The sequence below is a fragment of the Camelus bactrianus genome, chromosome 13 (assembly GCF_048773025.1).
Source record: "Camelus bactrianus isolate YW-2024 breed Bactrian camel chromosome 13, ASM4877302v1, whole genome shotgun sequence".
In the NCBI taxonomy this organism is placed as follows: Eukaryota; Metazoa; Chordata; class Mammalia; order Artiodactyla; family Camelidae; genus Camelus; species Camelus bactrianus.
This window is the reverse complement of record NC_133551.1, coordinates 22,381,204-22,398,846: the sequence shown is the minus strand read 5'-3', so window position 1 is coordinate 22,398,846 and position 17,643 is coordinate 22,381,204. Positions and strand designations below refer to the sequence as shown.

Sequence of the window (17,643 nt, the reverse complement as noted above, 5' to 3'; positions counted from 1 at the left end):
CTGAAGAAATCACTTGGAAGAATAAAAAAGCTAAGATGTTCACTGCACAATTTTTTATATTAGTGAACAGTTAGAAACAACTCAAGCACTCAACAACTGAGACTCTTTAAATTTTGAAAAATCTATGTGGATTCATATACATGAAGTCTAACTGGTGACATGTAAACTTTTATGATATATGGCTTAGTGAAAACTCATTTATGAGGATATGAAATTATTGCATGCATATGAAGAAATGTAATTTGGTAAAATGTGTTCAGATTTAGCTTTTAAATTTCATTTTTGTTTTATAGTGTTGCTTTGCATTTAACAATAATTAGGATCTAAAAACTACTTAACTGTAAAGATTAATATTAATGAGAAAGGTTTTACTTTTTTATTGGAAATTTGCTAAGATACCTGTAGTTGTTCAAATATAAGACTTTGTGGCCTGAAAGTGTCAAGGATTTGGAAAATCCTTTACATTTAATGATGAAATTTAAGCAAAGGGGAAACCAAATAGGTAAACAGAAGAGTTAGACATCTTTCCATGATAATGAAACCTCCTATTCTTGTTCTTTTTGGGGTTCTAAATGATGGTGCCTGTAGTAAGAATATCTCATTGGATAATTTAGACAGAAGTCATTTTTTTTTAACATATTGCAGCAGTGTAGCTTGTGGCCATGAACTGAAAAATTCATATATGGTGGGTTAAATAGGCTTTGTGGGAGGGGCTCTATCCCAAAGAACCATAGGATAGAAAGGGAATATGAAAATATCCCTGCCACAAGGTCCTAGGTTTAATCCCCAGTATCTCCGTTAAATAAATAAAAACCTAATTACCTCCCCTACTTTAAAAAAAAAAAAAAAAAAAAAAAGATAGAAAGAAAAGGAAACATCTGTGCCAGACTTGAATCAGACCTAAAAGCATCCAAGGAAAAAGACCTGTTGGAAAAAACCTAAATACCCAATAACAAAGATTGGTTAAGGAAAGCATGTTCTAGTCATATTATGGACTTTTATATTAAATGGGCATTGAAAGCAAAGTAGAAAAATATCTATTACTCAAGTAAATTTCAACAGTAAAGTTATGTGAAAAAAGTGAGATATAAAACAATGCATAGAAGATGACTCCAATTTTTACACTTTTGCTCATAAGAAAAAAGAAATTAAAAAGATATAAACTTGTCAATAGTGGTCATCTGAGAAGTAGAGTAGCAGGCAATCAATTCTCTATTCTCTATACCCATCTTCTCCAATTTTCTTCTGCCTTAATTAGGAGAAAGTTGTTTGTAAACATTGTTTTTCTTAAATTGAGTTTAATACAAGTACTCAAATATGTAGTGATTGAACTGATGACTGAAACAATTTTAGAAAGAGGTAACATATGAATTAAAATAAAATGAAATAAGATGCAATTTTGATTGCATCAATTGACTGAATGTCTACAGTGGTGTGCAGATAAGGTCATTTGCTTTTTTATGTAACTCGACTGGTGAGTAGCTTGCATTGAAATGCCATATATTGGTGTTTATGTTTATGCAAGCTCTTGCTGACACTCTAATATTTTTCTTTCCTTTTTTCTGAACATCTTTTTCGCTAAAATGATAGTGTTCTATACACTGGAATCAATCAGTCCTTCCTTTCTCCCACTCCCCCTCCCTCCCTTCGTCCCTGCCCTCCTTCCAGCCTCCTTCTTTTCGGCTCTACAATAGTAGGCAGTGAATGAGGATGTGTTTAGCTCAGTTTGCCCATTTGTGACAAGTCTTGAGTTCATAAAATCTTTAAAACATGAATGTAGCATGCAGAAAAGACCCTCACTTAAGTCCTGGTTAGCAACTAGATAAAGCCTTTACCTCCGATTGTTTAGTGCTTATGATTTAAATAGTTCCTTGGATAACATCGAGGAACCTGTTGTTAGCCTTCTGGGTTCGTACAGTAAGAAACAAAAAAAATCCTCTAGCCTTGAATCTCACTTAATAGAACACCCTGCAGTGTTGTATTTTTTTTTTTTTTGGTTGTGAATATATTGAATATATTGAGGGAGATTTGCCCCTAGATTTGTCAGCTTCTCATCGCTGAATATGCCAGCCCTGCAGTTAACGAAGTGATGTAAACTCTCAAGGCTACTGCTTTCACCCACCCATCTAAAAGCACTGATAAATGGGGAGTTTAGTTATAGTTTTGTTCCTATTCTTTATTCTTTTTTTTTTTTTTAACCAAAAGATTTTGTCTTCACTTGTTATACTGGCGGATCTAGACTCCTATCATTTGAGGTTGAGGGACTATGGAATTCCAGGAGTTTCCAATCAATCTAATTTGACGATAGCAAAAACTATGGAAATTTCTTCTTAACTTTTTAGTAGTTTTGAGTAAATATTTATGAAATAGAGAAAAGAAGGAGAGGATGAAGGAATCAAGAGAGGGAAGAAGGAAGGAAAGGAGATACTCTGGCATCACCCATGAAAAATAATAGTCTTTCCCTGACCACTGTATCTGGAGATGAAGACTCGTTGCCTTTTCTGCCTTAGTAGTATAAAAGAGAAAGCCTCATAACTCATTGATTATTATAATATTATTAGCTAGGTAGTAAAATAATGTTATCTATGCAGGAAACAATTATTGTATCTGTTTCTTTTATGTTCCTCTAGTTGTGTGTTGCAATGATTTAGCCTGGGGGTTAGCCCAAACTGTTGGGTTTTTTTTTCTTCTAACAAAAGACTACTGTTGAAAGACTTCTTCCCTGTCTATTGCTGCCCTAACACACTGCATCTCCTCCTGTTTCCTCCTTCATGTCCCCATCATTTACATTTTTGTTACTTTCTTACAGATTTGAGGGATGATATCTAATAGTACAAAACAGTGGATTGTCCCAGGATCCAGCCCAGTTTCTTGGATACTATAGGCGCTCAGTAAATATTGAACGCACTCAGTAAATGTGGAATGAATTCAATTCAGAAACCTTGGGGGGAGAGAGTCACAAATTTATCAAACAATTCACAAAGAGACATATACCTGGCAGCTAATCCAGTTAACTGTATTAAGGGAAGCTGAATCCAGAACATGCTTTAAATCATTTCTCTTCTTATATAAATTTTTTTTAGTGGCTGGAACACTTGTTTCTTAGTATGTTGCTTAAATGTGACTTGAGCCAGAGAGATTCACAATAAATAACACCAGGAGGCTTATGAATGATGTATAAAGCCCACCAATTTAATGACAGGTGAGGCAGAGGAGAGCAGTTACTTTATTTCAGAACAGCCAAAGCCTTGGCAATGTAATGCCACCATGGGAATACAGAGTGGCCGTGACCAGTTTGTAGTAAACTCCTAGAATGAAAAAAGTTTGAAATGTTCTGACAGGTATGTGATTTTTGTGTGTGTGTTTTACTGGAGCCATTGCTCCAGGTGAGCACTAATGAAAATGGCCCCTCTTGCTTCTGTAGCATTTGCCCAGCGGAGATTATTGAGCCAGCCAAGTGGCATTTCCAGCTTTAATCTCTTTTTACTTGCAGCAAAACTATACTATTTTTTTGGAAACAGGAGCTTTCTTGATTTTTTTTTCTCTCTAAAGCTTAGGTTCCGCAACAAATCAAGCAAAGGGTTTATTGCATGGCTACTGTGTGCCTAGTACTGTGATTCTCTGTGATTGACTTGATAGAAACATATATAATATGGTTGGGTAGAAATGAATCATAGTTCATGGGCAAAAGAGGTTCCAAGTGAAACTAACTGACTGTTGGCATCTAGGGGTGGGACATGAAATGGTAGACAGTCTAACCAAAGACTGGTCTCTTCTCCCACCACATCTATTCCTGCTTTTAAAACCAATCACCCGTTTTTATGCTTATTCGTTAAGTAAAGCTCTTACTATATCAGTCAAGATGCTTTTTATTTGTAAGTTAGATGAAAATTCCAGCTGAAAATGGCTTAAACAACTTAAGAAATTATTATATCACAAACATAAATACACTTTTTTCTGTGTTGTCTATTTTCAAACAGGTTTTTCCCTTGTGCTTACCTAAATCCAATAGAAAAAAATAAATAAATAAAGGGTTTTCTTTTCTGAGAATTTGGATAAAATCTGATCATCTGGTCTCTTTAGTTCGAGCTGGGTCACATGTTCATTTCAAGAACTCATTACTGAGGCCAGGGTTTTGCCTGAGATAACTGTTCTCCCCTGGAGCTGGGATCAGCTGCAAACAGCTGGGTTGAGCATGGGGCAGGGATGATGCTGCTCAGATGCTTTTACCAGAAGCCGCGACTGGATGCTGTAAGCAGATGACAGATATCCACTGTACATACTGATAGCCAGGCCTCGTGTGAGTTATTGATGGAAAGACAAGCATGCCTTGGTTTCTTTCCCTCTGAGAATCTCACCTCTCCAATCTACGTTAATACCCCGTTACCAGTTCACCTTCTTAAGTCAAAGTTTTAATCCTGTCTTACCACTCCTCAGTAATGTTTCTGTCCTTATTACCTATTGACTAAAATACTATTCCTTGGTTAACCTTTTAATCCTGGCAAAAGCAACTGGTCACATATCTGTTAGGCTTTCCTGCCTTTGTGCCTCGGCCCTGGAGCATCTTTTTCCATGCCTGTCAGTGGTGGTCTGAATCTCTTTCAGGTCCCGTTCAAACGCTGTTCTTATGAAACACCCACAGGGTTCCTTATTCTAATATTTACAGCACTTAACATGAACTGATACTATAGCACTTACCATTTATCTAACACACATTTATCAGGTGCTTGCTGTGTGCTTATAGCTGTTCTAAGTGTTTAAAAATATTTTTCCTACTGTGTGTTATTATTCACGGTGTTCTTGTCTTTTTCTCTAGTGATCTATAAGCTCATTGAAAGTGGGGTTCTTTTTTTTTAATTTACCATCCTTTGCAGGTGATCAATTTTGATAATTAATAAATATTATTAATGAATGGATTTATGCATATTTATCTCACTCTGTGAGAAGTATTTCCTTATTGAAGCTGAATTTTCCCATCTTTGGCTGGTGGAAACGTCATAAAGTTGGTTATTGAGTCTTTTTGACATGTTTCTAGTGGTCTTTGCTTCTTTTATGACAAAGTATGTCAGACTCATCTTGTACATAGTCTGCCCTAACCATTTATCCAAGAAGTCCTGGTTCCTTTTAATAGGAAAAGACAACTCACACTCTTATTTATCTTATCTTATTGCTCATAATGCTTTTCTAACTTCCTAGTCCTCCTTCTTTCATTGTTTTTGAGTAATGTTCATAAAGTGGTGGCTTGCCTTCTAAGATTTCCTGTATCTGTTTCCTTCCTTCATTTTCATCTGGACATTCAGAAAGTGGGATCCTTAAAGGCAGTGATATACCCACCCATCGAGGGCAGTCAGCACGTGCCTCATGAATGAACAAAGGTTCGCCGGTTTGCACATACAGCGAGCACTAGCACGCAAAGCCTAGGCGAGTAGGGCCTGTTTTCTCTCAAATCTCTCTGCACAGAGTAGGGCAACACGCATGCACTTAACATTCAATATACATTTGTTGAAACATTATCTAAATGAGACAGAAATGAAAAAATATTCAAATATCTAAGAATGAACTATTTCCCCTTGGTTTTACATTCTTCATGCTTTTGGCATCATTTTTGAAACTTTTTGTTGTCATTATATTTATTTCCAAACAATTTTTTTAAGAAGTTCTGTTTTCAAACTTGAACAAGATTAAGGGTATTATTTTTTTTAATAAGCGGGACCTTTTTCAATAGCTGCACATGCCAACACTACTGACCAGTTATTAAGAAGCTGAGTTATGAAGTTCTTCTAAAAGCCACAGGGCTTTGCAGGCCCATGTTCTGTGCAGGTGTTAGTAAGAGTATTCAACGGCTCGAGCAAAATTGGTGTTTAACAAGGTAAACGCTTGATTTGTGGGGTCACTTGCAAGTGTAATGAGCCCTTGCCTTTATTTGTGAGTTTGTGATCTGAACTGACTAACATTTCAGATGTTTCCATGTAAAAATGTGTTCTAAAATACATAAGCCATTGAAGAGTTGGAGAAAAGATTCATTTTCTTTATCTCAGCCACGTCAGACAAGGGCAAGGTTTCCCATGGTTTGCCCTCCCAGTTGAGCAAGAGATGGAAAGTCTCTGCCCTCTTTCTTTTCTTTTCAGTTTTATTCTTCCTCTTCCTGAATAATTTGTTAACCACCTTAGATGAGAGCCAAAAGGTATCAATTGAAACTGGCAACTAGCACGGCCTTGGTGATTTTGTGGGATCAGTTTCAGGGAAGCAGTGAAGGCAGAAGCCAGACTGCAGTGGGCTGAACAGCATGAATGGTTGTGTCAATAAAGACTGATGAGTGAGTCCACAGGCTCTGGAGCTGAACTGCCCAAGGTCCAGCCCAAACTCTGAGAGAAAATGAGGTCATAGTCAGATAGGGGGCAAAGTTTAAGAAGTTTATTCCAGATAGGTGATAGATGAATATTTTATATGCTGGAGGAAAAGAAATGGTTCTCAGTGAGTGAGGGGTTGAAGATATAAAAAAGTTAGGGATTGGTTGATGGGATAATATTACAGAAGATGAGGCAGGATGGAACTCAGAGAAGAGGTGGATGGTTGGATCAACCTGGGATAGAAGGGGCTTCTTGTTTTCTAAGGCGGAGTCTAGGGTGAAGTTAACAAGGAGGGGCAAAGTTAAGGATGCATATGTTTGTTGTGGGGAGCAGAAAGTTGAGGGCATTCATGACTAATAGCTGGTTGTCTTTGTGAAATAGGAACAAGCTCATCTGGAGGGAGAAAAGAAGTGGCAGGAGTGAGGAATGGAGTAGGGCTGATAAATGAAGTAGTTGCACAGCAGTAACTTCTGGAGACAAGATGACACCGGCCAGAATGGATAGTCTGACAAAAGGAGTGAGAATTCTGATATGATAAGAAATTGTGCTCACAAAGTGAGACAGTCATGTTTGCTTCCACAGGCGAAACATTTCCAGGGGATGACAAGCCTAAGGGGAACCATTTGAAAGTGACTGTGGTCTACAGTACAAAGTTAAGAATTTAAAATAATTTTCCACCCAAAAAAAAGATTCTTCACCACAAATAAATTATTGCTTATATCCATACTTTTCTTGATTTATTGCATCATCTTTCTCTTTCTTACAAATTTGCAATGCTATTAGGAAGGTAGACTTCTCTAGTTGGGTTAGATCCTATCCCTGTGCCACCTAATCTGTCCTTGAATATAGTTATGTATATGAAATTCACTTGTATAGGACTGACCATTCTGTTTTAGAGTAGACCGGAATCCATTAACGTGGAAACATAAGTGCTAGACTGTGGATTTTATCTTGTTGTGATGGTCACATAAAAAGCCTTCCCACCCTACGTGCCCTTTGCAATATTATTTTGTCACTTTTCCCATCAAGAAATGGAGTCTGTCCCCTTCCCTTGAATCAGCAGATAAATGGTGGTTATCACTTTAAGCCTCTGAATTTTGAGAGGTCTGTTACGCTGCAGTAAGATGTGAAGGGGTAGAGTCTCAAGGCAGAGGGTCAAATGAAAAGCCCTTGGACATAATCAGGAGATGAGCTGGCAAATATGGAAAGAGAAGTGGGGGAAAATTAGGTGGCCATGTTCAGTGTGACCTGGTGATTGGATGGGGGTGCAGAGGAGAAAATAAAAAAAGATTATTATGAAATGCTACTTCTGGGAAATAATGTTTATCTGGACAGCAGTATGTCTAGATAAAGAACTGGATTCTTGAGGAAGGTAAGTCCAGTTTGCAGTTGTTATTTTTGATGACAGCACAAATTCCCTGTAAACGTGTTCCAGTAGCAGCTAGAGACACAGGCCGAAAACTGAGGACCTAGTCGGGGCTGGAGCTGTTAGTGGTGTCAAACAAAAAGATGCAACCAGCTCTCCTTCCCTCCTGTCCCAGCCTAAAGGGTGTTTTCTGACTTCTCTCTCCCATATTCAGTAGCAAAGGTGGAGCCATCCAGCAGAAGGGAGAAATAAAGAAGAGGGAGAGGTCACATGTGAGGGAAAAAAAGCAACGTAGTGTCCTATGGGATTGCGTCTTACTTTCGTTTCACCTCAGGAAGGCTGCACTGCTTGAGTGAAAATAAGAAACCCAACACACACACTCAACTAAAATGATCATCGTTCAAAACTTCTCCCTTGAAATGAAAATGAGAAACCCTAACCTCAGCTTTTTAAATCACAAAGAAAGGACAAGAGATGCTTTCCTTTTATGGATTATTAAACCTTCAGAAAGGGCGCTTTTGTGTCTTGAGCAGGACGGCTGTGTCTGTGTGCAGGGGAGGAAGCTGCAATCCACTTAGCAGGCAATATTACGACTTCCCATTTGCCAGGTTGCTCAAAAAAGAGTGAAAAATCAAGTATACTGCATCTCTTCTAAGCGAGCCAGTATTGTGTAGAGATTCTATAGTATAAAGATTATTGCTTATGCTCTGCAGTTAGTTAGAATGGACTTCAAATCCTTGTCCCATCACTACTGAGCATGAGGCTTGGACATGCCATTAACCCCTGTGAGCCTCAGTCCCCTCATCTGTAAAATGAGGAGAGTACCTGGCTCAGGGTGTTGTTTGAAAATCAGTGGAATATTGGATGTGAAGCACTTAATCTGGTAAGGGCCCAGTGGGTGGTTCCTATAGTCATTAGAATTAGTGCTAATTTGTCATTTTTGTCCCATCACTCAGGTAATTTTTCGGAAATGTTTATAACATAAGGAAATACAGTCTGAGTGTATTCAGTCAGTGATTTAAATGTGACGATTGTTTAATATATTATATAATAACAGGTCACTTGTAATGTATATGTATCTGTAAGATTTCCCTCTTAGGGGACAGAGTCTGTTGTTTCACAGAATCTTTGTAAATTTTCAGGCAAACCAAAACTGACATGCTGGATCCTCCTTATTTCATTATTCATAATTTTGGATGAAAGAAAATAAACAATGTTCTGTTGCAGGATTCGGCAAACTTTTTCTGTGAAAGATGAGACAGTAAATATTTTTGCCTTGCTGGTCACATATGATCTCTATCTCATTTTCTTTTCTGTTATTTTATACAATTCTTTAAAAATATACAAACCATTCTTAGCACATATGAAAACAGGACACTGGTTGAATTTAACCCATAGACTGTCGTTCACAGAACCCTGCTTTAGTGTAAATTTGTATTGTTTGTTACTGGGGTCCTTATGCCGATAAGTATTGAAAAAAAAGAATGAGAAAATATTCTGATTCAGACATACATCAGCTTAAATAAGACTGTTAATTGCTTTCCTTGTTGGAACAGGGCCATCATTGAGATGCAATAAGCTTAGGTATGATTTTCAGGACTGGAGACCATTCAGCACATTAGTTCTGAACAACATCCTTGTGCTTTGCACAAATTTCTTTCTCCTCCTCAGAGGAGCAGTTTGGATACAGGGTTTTATGGCATCAGGCACAAGCTGTCATTAAAACCCTAAACTGAAAATCATGTTGCCCTTTATGAAAATGAACAGCTGGTTAGCCCAGACCATTGGCCGCCCTCAGATCTATCTGTGCTGCATGCAAGTAGCTTGAATATCCCTTCACGATGAGGGGTTTGCAGGGCATTTTTAATCAACCAGTGGAAGGGAAATCCTCATCAGTGGTTAGTGTCTCTTTCAGCTTCTGCACCTGCCTTGGCTCCTGTCTCTCTGTGGACCCAGGAGAGAAATATTCTCCTGGAAGCCATGATCTAGGATTATCCTGAGCTTTTCTTTTCTGACTTGTGTTCCAAGATGCTTTCTCAGAAACGCCAGTAGTGTCTTTCTCACTTCTCTTTGTCCTATCTTTCTACTTTCCATTGACTACAAAGAGAAAAAGGAGAAATATTTTTAAGTACTCCAAAATATTGTCTCATGTTTTAATCAAGCCTATTTTTGGTGAATCCAATATTTTATGTTAAAAGAGGCAGATGGAATTGTGACCCACTGTCTGAGTGGCACCTTAGCTGAGGTCCTGGTCCTGTGGGAGCCAGGCTAGACCAGCAGAGTGCCCTTGGGCTGGCTTGATCTTGGTAAAACATAGAGCCTGGAGCAGATTAGGGCAAGCAGTTTCTTTTGTTCCATTTACCCTTAGCCTACACTGAACCCAGGCCTTTGGTATCATGCACATCTGATAGGGGATGAAAGCTGGCTCAGGAAGAGCACGTTTATCAGGGAAGAGAAACAGCTCAAGGTGGAGAGAGCCTGAGCACACTTGTCCTACTGCGTATGACAGAGCTGGCTCGGTCTGCCTCTCCCAGCTTTCCTGGGGCCCTTTGCTCTATCTATTCTCAAGGCGAAAGTCACAGACAGAACACGCTCCAACCTCCACTCACCGCTTCATTCAGTCATTCATCCACCCAACACAGATTTATTGAGTAGTTCTCATGTGCCAGACATTCTCCTAAGTACAAGCGACAAAGAATGAACATGAAAGACAAGGTCTCTCATCATTTTACTCCATACCTTGTTCTGAAGATACTGCTCTTTCATGGGCTCTGTCCTTTATCACTTGTGTTCAGCATTGGAAGCCTACATGAGCCTGTGGCCAAGGAAGATGTCTTTGAACCAGACTGATCCATAGCATGGTCCTTTTTGGAAGGGTCTGTAGAGGGGAGTGGTGAACAGGGAGCTGTGGCTGCTTCTTCCTGCAGGCCCTGCTACTCACTGTGGAGGATGATCTCTCATTCTTACCCTCTCTGCGTGTTTCATCCCCTAACCTCATCTGATCCTATTCTGTTTCTCTGGTCTGGGCTAATTTCCTTTTAAACTGCATGTCATGTGGTCAAAAGTTATTTTGTTTGGGGTAGGGAAGTTTCTTCACTGGATGTAGACCACCTGTCTTGCGCTTTTGCAAGCACATCCTTTTCTGATTTCTGGAGGCCCTTTTGGTTTACTTTCTCAGGAAATTTTTTGGAATCCCAGGTAAAACCAATACCAGTCCCATGTTTGATATGCAGGCTTTTCTGTTATGGCTGATCTATTATAGGTAATTTCTAGAAAGACTTCAACTCCTCAGTGAAGTCAGGTTCCTTGCTATACAGCCCAGTATCTCTAGCTCCCTTCAGACAAAGGATGGGCTTTTAATACCCATGAGAGAAGATGACATGAAATGAACAGGAAATGTTTTTCCTGCTCTAAGATGAAGATACTCCCAGCACCATTATTTTCCCAGCCATGTGGCTCTAGGTTTCTTTTCTCTGGTTGACTTTCTTCTCTGTATGGTCAGATTTGTGTCTGTAGCCCTTTCTCTTGTTCACTAATTCATAATACCCTCCCCAGCACAGTATCGATATGCTTAAAATGTTGTTCTGGAGACATACAGCAGAACTGAAACACTGCCCACTCCACACAGATCTTCATATCATCAGAAAAGCTTACTCCAGGAAATCAGTTTTGGAGGGGGTTATTGGAATGTAGAGACAAAGTCAACATTCTTCTTTTTTCCCCCAACTTCACATAACATCATACAATCAAACAAGATCCTGGCTACCCCTCCTTGGCCTGTAAGGACTCCCCTGAGTTTCTGAGTGTCAAACACTATTATCCAAATTATCATTTTACTGGTCAATCCACCTGTAAAAAAAAATCACATTTTTTAACATAACTTACTGACCTGAAGTACTGATGTTTTCTGTAGTTGTTGGTTAATAAAAGCAACAAAACTGACAGCTCCTACGTCTATAATTAAATGTGTGAAACTAACAAATAGAAGTAATAGAGAAAGATATTTTTTTTTCTTTACTGGGTCATGTTGTGACATCAATTTGTATTAAATAACAAGAGTGAGAATTTAGAGGATTTGCTTTTCATTATGGTGCAAATTAACATTCAACTACCGATCCAAAATAGATTTGCATAAGAGTTACCACTATCAATAATCATTTAGAATTCATTTTACCCAGATAAATTAGAGTCTCTAGTGATAACAGGCAGGACTTATCTTCTGTGTTTCTGAAAAAAAGATAAAAATAATAGCTCTTTCTTATAACTGGATCTTGAGATTGGACACAAGCCTTGTATGTGTGGCTTTCTATATCTGTTCTTAAGTTTCTTTTGAGTGAATTGAATACTTCATGAAACAAAGAAAATAGGATGGAATTCAAAGATGATGTTGGATAGACAAAGATTAGGAAAGCACGGTAAAAAATACTAAAATGTCACCTAGTCTGTTCCACTGCATGGGATACACAGTACCTCTAGCCGCTGTCACACCACTGATGTCTGAGGAAGAAGGAGGAAAAAAATCCTCCTGTAATCTGTTTAAGAGTTCCCTCAGCCCTACCCCAAATACTAGTCATTCAAACTCTATAGCAGTAAAGTCTTATGTGTGTACACAGCTTAAAATAACATAAAGCTTAAATAACATGTTAGAGATAATAAAGGTAATGATAAAAGGTAATCGCTCCCTTTTTTATTACCCTGCAAATATAGTATATAACAGTAACAGTAATCAAAACATCATATAGTGAGTGTTTAAATGGGCTAGACACTCTTCTGAGTCCTTTTTTTGACACATTATTTCAATACTATCCATTGGTATTATCTATAAAGAAATAGAGACCTAGAGAAGATAATTTGCCCATTTTCACAATTTGTAAGGGACAGAGCTTGGATTTACATCCTCTGCTCCAAGCTCTCACTTTTAACCCTTCGGATGCTACATCATCATATGTATCACATATACATATATTTCTGTTGTAACTGCGAATCTGTTGAAAAACTCTGGTTAGGTCCTCTGTGAGTTTTCTCATCTCTGGATTAATTATATCCAATTTCTAACATTTTGTCATAGCGTCATGTTCTAACATTAGTCACTAACAGAGATGTATGGTGTACTGTTATTTTAAATCCACATACATCAAGAAAATAGGCCTAATTGGAGAAAATTAAGGTAGTTGCAGCTTCCTGATGATTAAGCACACGAATTTGTTGCTAGAGCAAGTTGTAGAATTTTCTGAATATCTGAAAGAACAGCACAAATAAGGTTTTAACAAACTAATTTGGACCCCAATTTCCTGATTTTGTAAAATGAATGGTTCAGAGTAGGTGATCTCCTGTGGGTCTCCCCCCACCCTAACATCCCGCAGATCTGTAACCTCAGGAGGGGACTGGATGTTCCAAGGTCCTTTTTGGGCTTCTGTTTTTGTGCTTGAATGATTCTTGACTCTCTTTGGTTCTGCTCCACATTCTTGAGTCTCTTTCAAATGGCGATCTCATAAGAGCCGTTATTTAACAGCATCCCTGATGCACAATGTACAGAATTAAATACAACTGTGCATTTAGGACTTCAGCCATCATATTTCATCAGCACTGTGCTCGTTCTCCTGTTTGATCAAGGTTAAACAACAAGATGATATTTCCTCATTGGGTAGCGTTTTAAAGTGCATTGTGTATGTGACAGATGGGATCTTATAAATGCATTAAGCGTGCTTATTTTAATATCTAAGCATATGCAAAAGTTCTAGAAATATTTTACATGCAAATGTCTGGGGCTCTGCAAGGGCCTATAATAGAAATCCATACTCTGACTTCAAAGCTTTAGTCCTGACAACTAATCACTTGGCTATTTCCAAATCAAATTTCTTCAAACAAATCAAAGGCGTTTGTCCTACCCAAGAACCAAGTTCTGTGGCAAGTTTGACATTTTAAAATCAAGCTGCTTATTGAGATATTCATGCACTGAAAAAGGCACCTAGAATTTCTTTCAAGGGATGAGAAACACCTTTTTTCATGCTCCAATAACTCAGAAATTTGTCAAAGAGAATTTTATCAAATTTTCTTCACACACTCGCACACAAAACTCACCTTTGCAGTAAGAGCTAGCATGCGGAAATGCAGCCCAAGAGAGCTTTCATTTTCTGAAAGGTTATGAGCCCCTGAGATTTCACTTCTTTCTGAGTCATAATCACTGTGTTGCTTCTGAGTTGTTAACAATAACACTGATTAAGAGGAAAAAAGAGGAGATATCCCACATGCCAATATTAAATGGCTTCACAAAGCAGGAATATTTTAACCACAGCATTTGTAGTGAGTAGAATAAAGTGCCCAATTTCCCAGGGAGCAGAGCAGAAAAGAAATGAAGAGAATGGTCATGATAAATAGCTAACCTTTATCCAGGCCTTCCTGCATGCAAGGAAATGCGCCAGTTCCTTCACGTGCATTGTCTCATTGAATCCACTCAACAGCTCTCCAAGGAGGCACTTTTACTATAGTATTTCCACCCCTGAGGAAAATGAGGTTCAGAGGAATTAAATAACTTGACTGGAGTCACCTAGACAAAATTCAGATAGGGTTCGTTCCAAGCCTGTGTTCTTAATTGCTAAGAAAGCGGTAAAACAGGAAGCCCTGACAAGAAGAGGTAGCTAAGGAACAGGAAGACCAGGGTGGGCTTCCCGTGGACACTTCTCCAGAGCCCCCATCCCAGAGCATATGGGCTGGCCCAGAGCCAACACTTAATAACTACTTACTGAATGAATGACTGCATAAATGAATGCAAGGCAATGTAAGGCAATTTACGAGGCATTCTGGCCTTTGGCCCCTGTACTCCCCCAGCCATCCATTCTAGCCCATGCTAACACCTGCCATGTGTCCGTGATTCTGTAACACCACCTGGCTCCTGCTTCCAGAACCAGTGCTACACACGTTTGTGAAGACAGCAAAGTGCCTGTTTGGCGCCTCTGCCCCTTCTTGTTCTTTGCTGGGTCTGCTGTTTCCCCAGCCCACGCTGCCCTTTATGCAGGCCAGGAGCTGGCCTGAACTCAGCAGGCCCAGGCAAATTCCACTCATGGGCTGTTTTGCAATCATCTTTCTTCTGCTTTCTCATCCGCCCCAGTCAAAATTTCAAGCTTTCTGAGAACAATTGTTTGTTTGCTTATCTGTCTTCCCCTTTTGAACAGTGAGATCTGTAAAGACAGGAGCTGCATCATTGTTATATCTCCACTGCCCATCATGGTACCTGGAAGGAAGCAGTTGTTTTGTCAGCACTAAATTAGTGACTGGATGGGTGGTGAATGGATGAATGCTTTCCATGGCAACCCTTGCTTATCAAGATTGCAGGGAATTGGAAACTACCACCATTAATAATTACTATTACAATGTATTTATTTGGAAGTATTGCTACAGGAAGCTTTATGGTTTCCAGAGCTGCTGGTGTGTGTGTTTGCATGTGTGTCCATCCATATATATATGGGAAACTAACTTGTTATTCATTTATTCAATGAATAAATGTTTGTTGAGTACCTACTATATGCCAGGACTGTTCTAGCCATTGTAGTATATTATTGCTGATTATTATACAATCAAGTGCAAATTTTGTTTTCTACCATCCTTTTACTTTTTTTTTTTTTTTTTTTTTTTGGAAAGGGATTCTTTTTCTCTGCTCCTGGATGAAAATTCTAGTAGGCTCCATAATTCCTCTGCTCACTCATGGGTAAAACGGTTCTAAAATGCCTTGAAGTCACAAACACAGTCTCAATTCAGTAACTGTGATTTCCAGTTCTATGGAATAATCAAAACTCTGAACTTGAGTTAAGGTTCAGTCTTCTCACCTGCCCCAGGTGCAGCCGTGCAGTCCGAGAAGGGCCCATGGGCTTAGGCCCTTTCTCTGCTCTCCTTTGCTCATCTCTTTCCTCACCTTATAACTGCTGTTTCAGATCACCTCAGCTCAGGCTTGGATGAGATGGGAGGGAAGTTAAGGGGGCAGTACCTTAGCTCCACTTGCTATTAGTTTTCTGAGTCTGGCAGGTGGTTCAAGGTGACCTGCCTGGTTGAGGCAGGTTTCGTGGGCCCTTCAGAGGTTCTCCCCGGGCCCCTTCTTCTGGACCCTTATCCTAAGCATGTTCTTAAGCATATTCTAGTCTAGATGGTCTCCTGTGGCTCTTTTCTCAGCCCTTAGGAGCTGGAGGGTACATATCCGTGGTGTGAGTCTTCTAGGCAGACTTCTTAGGGATAATGTAAGAAAACCCCACACTTCTCTCTCTATCCCATGTGAACCTCATCTGCTCCATGGGAAACATTCATATCCCTCCCTTGGTTGACTCGGAGAGGGCAGCCTGGTTAGTCACGGGTTAGTTAGGCATGAGTCTTCTCTAACTACTGACCGGGAAACACAGCCTACGGATCTCCCAGTGATGGTTTGAAGATCCCCTCACCAGACTTGGGGTAGAAGCGGGGAGAGAGATTCAGCAAAGCCAGAGCTTTCTGATGAAATTCCTTCACCCCTTTTCTCCCTTGCTCTGCACTCTGGACCCTCTCAGATTCTCAGAGTGGGGATTAAATTCTAGGATCAAAGAACTGTTTTTTGAAAATCTGGACATGATGGGTTGGCCTTAGAAGTTCTCATCTATTTTATGTTGCTGTCTCTGTAGAGACTTCAATTTTTTTAGCATAATATTATATAGTATATATATTTATATATGTATATAGTGTGTATATTGTAAGTGCCTTGAAAACTGATGACTTGTGGACTATAATAATAAAATTATTTTGTCACCTCTCTCTTTAAAGTATTTTCAGTTTCTTTTCCACCGCTGCATGAAACCTCAGCTTGGCTATACCCATGAGTTTTCTGATATTTCTTAAGTAATAAAAAATATTCTGGTCACTTTAGGTAACAAAATACTATCACAGTTTGGTACTTGAAATGTCCAGTCCCGTGTAATAGTCAAACCTGCCAACTTCATTCAAAATTACAGCCACTGTCTGTGCTCCCAGTGGGCCCACAGCCTGAAAATGTGATGCATTTGGTTTCTTTTCCACTCTTGCTTCTCTCCGCACTAGCCTGCTGCTATTTATAGACCATTTGGAATTGGAGCAAGAGGTAAGGCGGAGAGGCAAGCTCTTAAAGGGCCACTTCTGCTACAGGCTGGCCTCATGCCCCCTGGGCCTGGCCGATTAACACTCTTCCTCACGGAACACTTTCATGGGTTCTTGGGACTCCCCACGGCGCTCAGTGATGGGAACCACTCAAGTGCACAGTTCTCCTGATACAGGTGATGATTCATTTCCCTTTGAGGGTAAAAGGTCCACCCCCAGCTTCTATTTGGGGAGTTTTCCCATCTCAAAGGCCCTATTGAATACAATGGGACTAACACAACCTTATTCTGGTTCCTTTGTTTACATGGCCTATGTTTAATCTAAGGTGCATGCTCTTACAACTTTTGCCCTAGGAAACTCTGAGAGACACTTCTCAGATCATTGTTGCTACTGGATGTTGGATGCCAGTTCACTACATGTCCCATACAGGGAACACAGACCAAGTTTCCAAGTGGTCTTGTCAAAGTTTCTTTCACTTGATTGGATGTGAAGGGGTAAACACCCCTTTGGGGAAGGCTCTTGCTGAAGAAGTTCCCACTCAAATTCCTGCCTCAAACCTCTTATATTCTGCATAGCCAACTCACTTAAGATTATGTGGTTGGTTTTAGTTGTCTCCTTTTCAAATCCAGGAGGCTCGTTTATCTCATAAATCATTTTGGTATCTTATCTACAAAAGCTGAGTGTTCAACCAAAACTTCCAATTTGACATCTTGATACGAGTATACAATTTAATGTATACAACTATCCCATGGCATTTGCAGCATAAATTATTATTCCTATTTGATGAGTAAACTAAGGTTCAGACAAGTTAGTAACCTGCACTGTGGCTAGTTAGGG

General features: G+C 39.4%; 1 protein-coding gene across 19 annotated transcripts in view; it reads left to right on the top strand.

Annotated features, from left to right (window-relative positions):
- Positions 1 to 17,643, top strand: part of ST6GALNAC3 (ST6 N-acetylgalactosaminide alpha-2,6-sialyltransferase 3) — a 561,430-nt gene that overhangs the window by 375,972 nt on the left and 167,815 nt on the right. Inside the window, exon 4 of one of the 19 annotated variants that reach the window (XM_074376223.1) lies at positions 6,933 to 16,496. The exons of 17 other annotated variants lie outside the window; for them this stretch is intronic. In XM_074376223.1, the coding sequence (XP_074232324.1) occupies positions 6,933 to 6,954 (22 nt within the window). In that variant the 3' untranslated portion in view covers positions 6,955 to 16,496. One more of the 19 variants, XM_074376221.1, reaches the window with a different exon arrangement.